The sequence below is a fragment of the Prosopis cineraria genome, unplaced genomic scaffold, assembly GCF_029017545.1.
Source record: "Prosopis cineraria cultivar Desert tree isolate PC_DT_omini unplaced genomic scaffold, ASM2901754v1 PC1596, whole genome shotgun sequence".
NCBI lineage: Eukaryota > Viridiplantae > Streptophyta > Magnoliopsida > Fabales > Fabaceae > Prosopis > Prosopis cineraria.
In genome coordinates this window covers 5,735-12,540 of record NW_026556921.1, presented here as the reverse complement: position 1 = coordinate 12,540, position 6,806 = coordinate 5,735, and the positions used below count along the sequence as shown (strand labels likewise).

The window sequence follows — 6,806 nt, the reverse complement described above, 5'->3', positions numbered from 1 at the left end:
GTCTTTAAAACAAAACGAGGAGCTAGGGGTGAAATTGATAGATATAAAGCCAGACTTGTAGCTAAAGGCTACAACCAGAAAGAAGGTATTGATTACACAGAAACCTTCTCTCCGGTATCCACCAAAGATGCTTTTAGAGTGGTAATGGCTTTAGTTGCACAGCTTGATCTTAATCTTCACCAGATGGATGTCAAGACTGCATTCTTGAATGGCGATTTGTATGAAGAAGTCTACATGACACAACCTGATGGTTTTGTTGAATCCGGTAAGAACATCTAGTGTGCAGATTAAAGAGATCCATCTATGGGTTAAAACAAGCCTCTAGGCAGTGGTATCTGAAATTTGATGAAGTTATCACCTCTCTCGATTTTGTTGAGAATGTCTCAGATCAGTGCATCTATCAGAAGTTTGATGGGAACAATTTTGCCATTCTTGTTCTCTATGTTGATGATATCTTATTAGCCAGCAATTCAATAAATTTCTCAATGAGATAAAGCACCTATTGTCTTGCCATTTTGACATGAAGGATATGGGTGAAGCCTCCTTTGTTCTTGGGATACAAATTCATCGTGATAGATCTCGTGGTATTCTTGGTTTATCACAGGCCACTTATATTGAGCGGGTACTTAAGAGATTCAAAATGGATTCATGTTCTCCTTCACCTGCTCCTGTACAGAAAGGTGAGCTGTTGTCAAAGTCACAGTGTCCCAAGGATGATAAGAAGAGGGCTGAAATGAGAAAGATACCATACGCTTCCGCTGTCGGCAGCCTTATGTATGTTCAAGTGTGTACTCGACCAGATATAGCCTTTGCCATTGGAGTGCTAGGTCGATACTTAAATGATCCAGGTCCGGATCATTGGAAGGCTGCTAAGAAAGTTATGAGGTATCTTCAAGGTACAAAGGATCATATGTTGACTTACAGAAGGTCAAATTCTCTTGAGGTTGTTGGGTATTCTGATTATGACTTTAAGGGATCAGAAGATCTTGAGATTGTTGGCTTTTCAGATTCAGATTTTGCCTCTTGTCTAGATGATCGTAAATCCACGACTGGCTATATTTTCATGTTGTCTGGAGGAGCTGTCTCTTGGAAGAGTGTGAAACAGACACTTACGGCAGTTTCATCTATGGAAGCTGAGTATATTGCTTGCTTTGAGACTACACGTCACGCTATATGGCTGAGGAATTGATATCTGGCATGCACCTAGTTGAGTCAATATCACGTCCTCTAACCATTTATTGTGATAACAAATCTGCAGTATACTATGCTAACAATCACAGAAATTCCAGTCGTACAAAGCATTTTGATATCAAACTTATGTTTGTGAAAGAGAAAATTGCTGAGTCTCAAACCCGCGTGGTACACATTCCTGGCACGCAGATGCTTGCAGATCCACTGACTAAGGGCTTACCTGTAGAAGTTTTTCAAAATCATGTAACTTGTATGGGTATTATGAATTCCTTTGATGCCCTAGTTTAGTGGGAGTTTGAGAACCTTCTTTGTTGCAATTTCTCTTTAGGCTTTGTTTTCTTCTGTGAGTTATGTTCAGTTCAGTTAGATGCGTCTATATCATTTGTATCCCTATAGGATTCAATGATTCTGTTGTGGTACGCTATGCATGTCACTTGTTTCCCCATAGGAATCAGTGATTTATGTTGTTATCTTACTGAGCTGTGTTTGAAATAAAATTTCATATTTACTCAGATTATGAGATATCATATCACTTGTTTCCCCATAGGATTCAGTGATTTTGTGGAGTTTCATTTTCTGAATTTGTTTGTGGTTTGTTTATACAACTTGCTTAATTAATGCAATTCAAGTGGAAGATTGTTGGAATATTATTTATGAATTAGCATTAATTAATAAGCCCAATAAATTGGTCCTTATGATCTTGTGTGGACCGTGATAGGTGGACCACACAAGTGAGCCCAATGGGCAGAGGCCCAACCCACAACCCAGTAGCCGTCAGTTATTTCCTATCTCTTAACTGACTGAGTCAGAGATAATAGATAATATAATTATTTAATTATTTAATAAGGCGGTTACCGATCTGATCTATAATAAGACGATTAGTCGGTAACCACAAAAAGACACGACTCATTTTCTTCTACTTTCATTATCTCTGAACTCTCTGAAGGTTCTGGGGACTTGAGGGTTGTGTACCTGCTTGCACTCGAGATAATCGAGATTTCTCTAGCACTCATGGATTCTTCAGGTACGCATGAATTACTTTATTCTATCATATTATTATATACATGTGAATTGAGATATTCAGATTCTACACAAAATTCTAATTCCTCCCCGGGGAATCACGATTGCGATGTGAATGACTAACTTCAGGTGGGACCAGGGCTGAAGAGCGACAGATGGAGGTTTCCACTGAACATGTGCTGCTGATGCTTGTAGGAGCGGGGTTTCTATGGATGGGGCGTCGTACGCGGCGAGCGTTGACTAGTCGATCGCAGTGCTGAACAGTAACATATGCGCAGCGACGAGCCTTCTGGTATGGACGACACTGGACGTCGTGGAGCCTTTGGTGATCAGAGCTTGAAAAGATGAGTTGACGATGCTTCGGTTGTGCTTGTGGACGAGGCCCAGAGCCAGAGAAGAGACGCTGAGGGAGAGGCAGAGGGAGTTGTTAGCTAGTAGATGAAGATAGAGAGATTGAGACACGAAGTGGCAAAAACGCAAAGAGATAGAACCCTATGATAAGTAGATAACGGACCTTTGTTTCAATTTTATGTTGGAGTGAAATTGTTCTGGATTTATAATTCAGTCATTTATCCGAGTTTTTTAAAATAAAATAATAAAATCAATTACAATCAACAATAAACTCGATAACATCCCCCCCCCCGGGCGCTACATTTGGCGAGTGATTACTGATAAAGAAACGTATTAATGAAATTAAGGGAACTAATTAATTTTCTTAAATATATTGCCAGGATTCGGCCAAAAATCGATTGTTGAGCCAAAATAATTGATTTTTATAAAATTTATTCAAACAGCCACCAAAATTAATAATTGATTATTAAGTTAGAATTATGTTTTGAAATAAGATTAAAGGTTACTTATAGATTCAATTTGACGGTTAAATAATCTATTTTATTATTCAAATAAAGTTTAACCTATTTAATAATATCAAATATAACTTTATCAATAATTTAATTTTAAAAAATAATGTCTTTTTTTTTTATAATTTACATAATTAAAATTAATTTCATTGTTTAAAAATTATGTTATAAAATAATCAATTATAATTAAAATTAATCATATTAATTAATTATAATTAATTGAAATTTAAACAGGCCTATAATTTAGGGTTATTGTAACATTAAAAATAAAACGTGAGAAATCCAATAAGCAAACCAAGAAGAAAAGGCATTCAAAGGCTGGCCAGAGCGAAGAAGTGGAGAAAGAAGATAGACAATGCCTATTAAACTATTATCATGGTCCGACGCGGTGCATGGAAATCTAGGTTTTAGGCCATCGATACAAGAGATTCCAGTGGCCATTTTCAGGATCGAACCAGTAAGCACCGTCAGTTCTGATGCTCCACTTGCAGTCCTCGCACTTCTTATCGTCTCTCGCTGCTTCGTACACATTAAAACTTCCCTCCACTTTCCCCCACCACATGTAGCAATAAAACAACGTCACCCTCAGAAATATGTTGCTCCTGAACTTCCATTGATATGTGCTTTGAAACGAGAGGTTGTGCACTCCCAGATCATCATTCTTGGATTTGCAGTGAATCTTCAAAACGCGACCCTTCCCCAGGTCGTTCGTGATTCTCACGTGCCTCGTTGGCCATAAAGGGAACTTTCTTCCACCTTCAGATGACGCTGTTGCTGCCTCTCTTGTGTCTTCCGTTAATGATACCGCCAAGAGCAGTGACGCCATGAGAAGAAAAAGAGATGCTGAATATTGCCTCCTCATTGCGTCCAGAATTCATGGCATAAGGGTTCTGCTCCGCAATTGCGTATTAATATAAAACAAGGAATGAATGAATGTGCATGCGAGAGAGAAATAGAGAGATTTGTAACAGTTAAGAGTAATTAATTGAATTCAAGATATAGGGTTCATTTTGAATCGCTTCGATTTTGGGCATTAATATGGTGGTCATTCAATTCGCACCATTTGCTTGGTTTGGTTAGGAAACCTAATATGTTTTTATTCTAAAAATCTGGAAATCAACATCAACATATGTTTTATTTGTCGTAGCTTCACCATTATTTAATTCATTACCTTAGCTTTGATCAAAATTCTTCATAAAAGTCCTATCCTTCAAAAAATTAAAACAAAATTCTTCGTGCGATCTCGCCAAAAGAGAAAAAGATGGTGGAGAAATTACAGTTCATGGCTTCTTTTTGCAAATTTTTATTCTAAAAGACCATTGATCATGGCATGTTTTTAAATTAGTCTCTGGCATTAACGAATGCTTTCTCGGAAATTTTTAAATCATTAGAGAAAATCTTACATAAAATGGTCAAGCTTTTTATAGGAAAATATTCTCTGCTGACCTCGTGCTGATTGTTCGTCTTGAGATATCGATGAAATAAATTCTCATGAGCTAAAAAGGCGAGTCATGATTTTGTGAAGCCAAGCGCAAAAAAAATTGTTTTTGAAGTAAGTAGAAAATAAAAGCAAATATGCCTTTTTAAGGAATATCATTTACTTACAGAAGACTAAATAAAATGAAGTACTCCGTTCAATATTATAAATTACACTCTTAACGATTTCCAACGACTTAGCTAATTATTTTTAAAATTTTAATTTTTTATATTTATTTTTATTTAATAGATGTCTTGATTAAAATTTTTTATTAATTATATTCTTTAATTAAGAATATTTTTTAAAAAAACCTCATTAATTGCATTTTAAAACACCTATATATCTAAATGATTCCCAATATTTGAGATGCTCTATACTCAATAAAATATATTTATTGCATTCATTACATATATCTTTGTCTTGACCACCAGCATTCATTACATATTGATCGGAAGATACTGAAGACTCAAAATTCCTGTTGCTTTGATCATATATAAAAATTTATTAGGGATACGCCGCTTGAAAGGTTTGAACCTTGTTGGTATCTAAAATAGAACTGTTTTCAATAAAAAGATAATTATGAGTAATGAAAAAATTATTAATTAAAAATTTTATTTTATATATGTATATATAGACATACTCCTTGAATCGTACTTGTAAGACTCTTTATTTTTAAAAACATTATATATATATATATATATCCTAAATTACCCTTAATTAAAATTACTAACTTTACCTTTATACCATCCAAATAAATCAATTGGATGTGTGGGCATTTTGGAAACAATTCATCACTACTTCATCAAGTTTTATAAAGTTTCTTATATTAAAAATTAAATAATGTTTTTAGAAGGTATCTTATGTTAAGGATCAGGGGGAGTATTTTGTTGACAGCAATGATGGTTCGAGTAGGGAAAAAATGAGAAATAGAATTGTGTATAATGTCTTCAAGGTGTTGATAATCCATTTTATATAGGCTTAATTTATTCTATGCATTTTCAAAAGTTGGATGCACTTTGTGTTAAGGATGAATTTCCTTCATAACACATTGATGTATGTGTCAATCATAAATTTCTTTCAGAATACAATGAGGAGCCTTAAATGCCTTAAACACAATTTACATTATCAAAAGTCAAAACTCAAGTTTAGACAACAGTTACTTTTACAAAGTGATCATTTATGTTTGTCTTTTGTGCACTAAAAAATACACAATGAATTTATATGTTTTGAATAAGGTGGATTTTGCCCGCAAAAAAAAAAAAAAAAGGAGGAACAAGGTTGATGATCAATTAGAATTTGTGTTTTGACTGCTGGTAGCTAGAAGTTTGCTTTTCTTGACGATAGAGTGATGTCTCTTGAAGTGACATAACTCTTCAATAGAAATACATAACCTTTATTCGATGAAAGTGCTTTATATACCAACACTATCTATCAATGGTTATTAAAACAATCTTTTTATCAAGAGTAACATTTTTATAGTATGTAGTGTTTTTTTTTTAAATAATAAAATAGCGGTTATCATTTTTTTTTTGGGTTTTATATAACCTTCTAGAGTATTTTTAGATATTGTAAGGATATGACCTTATGAGTTTAAGGGTTGCAACTCCTTGCATAATCTTTTGTAATAATTTTATTTTGATAGTATAAAGAGTAAATTCTGCTGACAGTTGAGGTAAAGTAAATTTTTTATAACTAAATTGTTACATATTCAAAGACTAGGATTCAAACATCTAACCACTTATTTAAGTACTGAGAACTTTTATTACTCACACTAACATTAATGGACAACTCTTTAAAGTTACAATTTAATTTACAGGGACATGAATTTTTAATTAGGTATCTTGTAGAAACCAAAGAGAAAGAGAGAAAAATGAATATTGTTGTAAAGTCTTTTGAGTGTTGAACTTGTGAAGCTGTTTTGGTAACGTTATTGAGTTTATAATTATATGGTATAATCAAACATGAAATTGACGTGATGTACACAGTGATTAAAAAATGTGAAAGTTGAAGGTTAAGCTCCTTTAGATTATTTTCTATACAATAAAAGTTAAGAGAAAATATCTTTGTTTGGTATCGGCGATTGTCCACCACAATAAAAATTATTGATTATCCATATTCCATAATGGAAACACAATTGAATAATTACAAAAATAAGAATAATTAAGAATAATAATAAGCATAACGTAAAAGAGCGGTTGGAATAACAGAAAAATGAATCCAAGCAAAAACAACCAGTCAGCTTCTGTGCATAACCTACT

General features: G+C 33.8%; 1 protein-coding gene across 1 annotated transcript; it reads right to left on the bottom strand.

The window, feature by feature from the left end:
* Positions 1-3,471: 3,471 nt before the first annotated feature.
* On the bottom strand, positions 3,472-3,933 carry LOC129300450 (S-protein homolog 5-like). The gene has a single exon (XM_054939027.1). It carries the CDS (start codon positions 3,931-3,933, stop codon positions 3,472-3,474), a length of 462 nt encoding a protein of 153 aa, XP_054795002.1.
* Between the last annotated feature and the right edge of the window lie 2,873 nt (positions 3,934-6,806).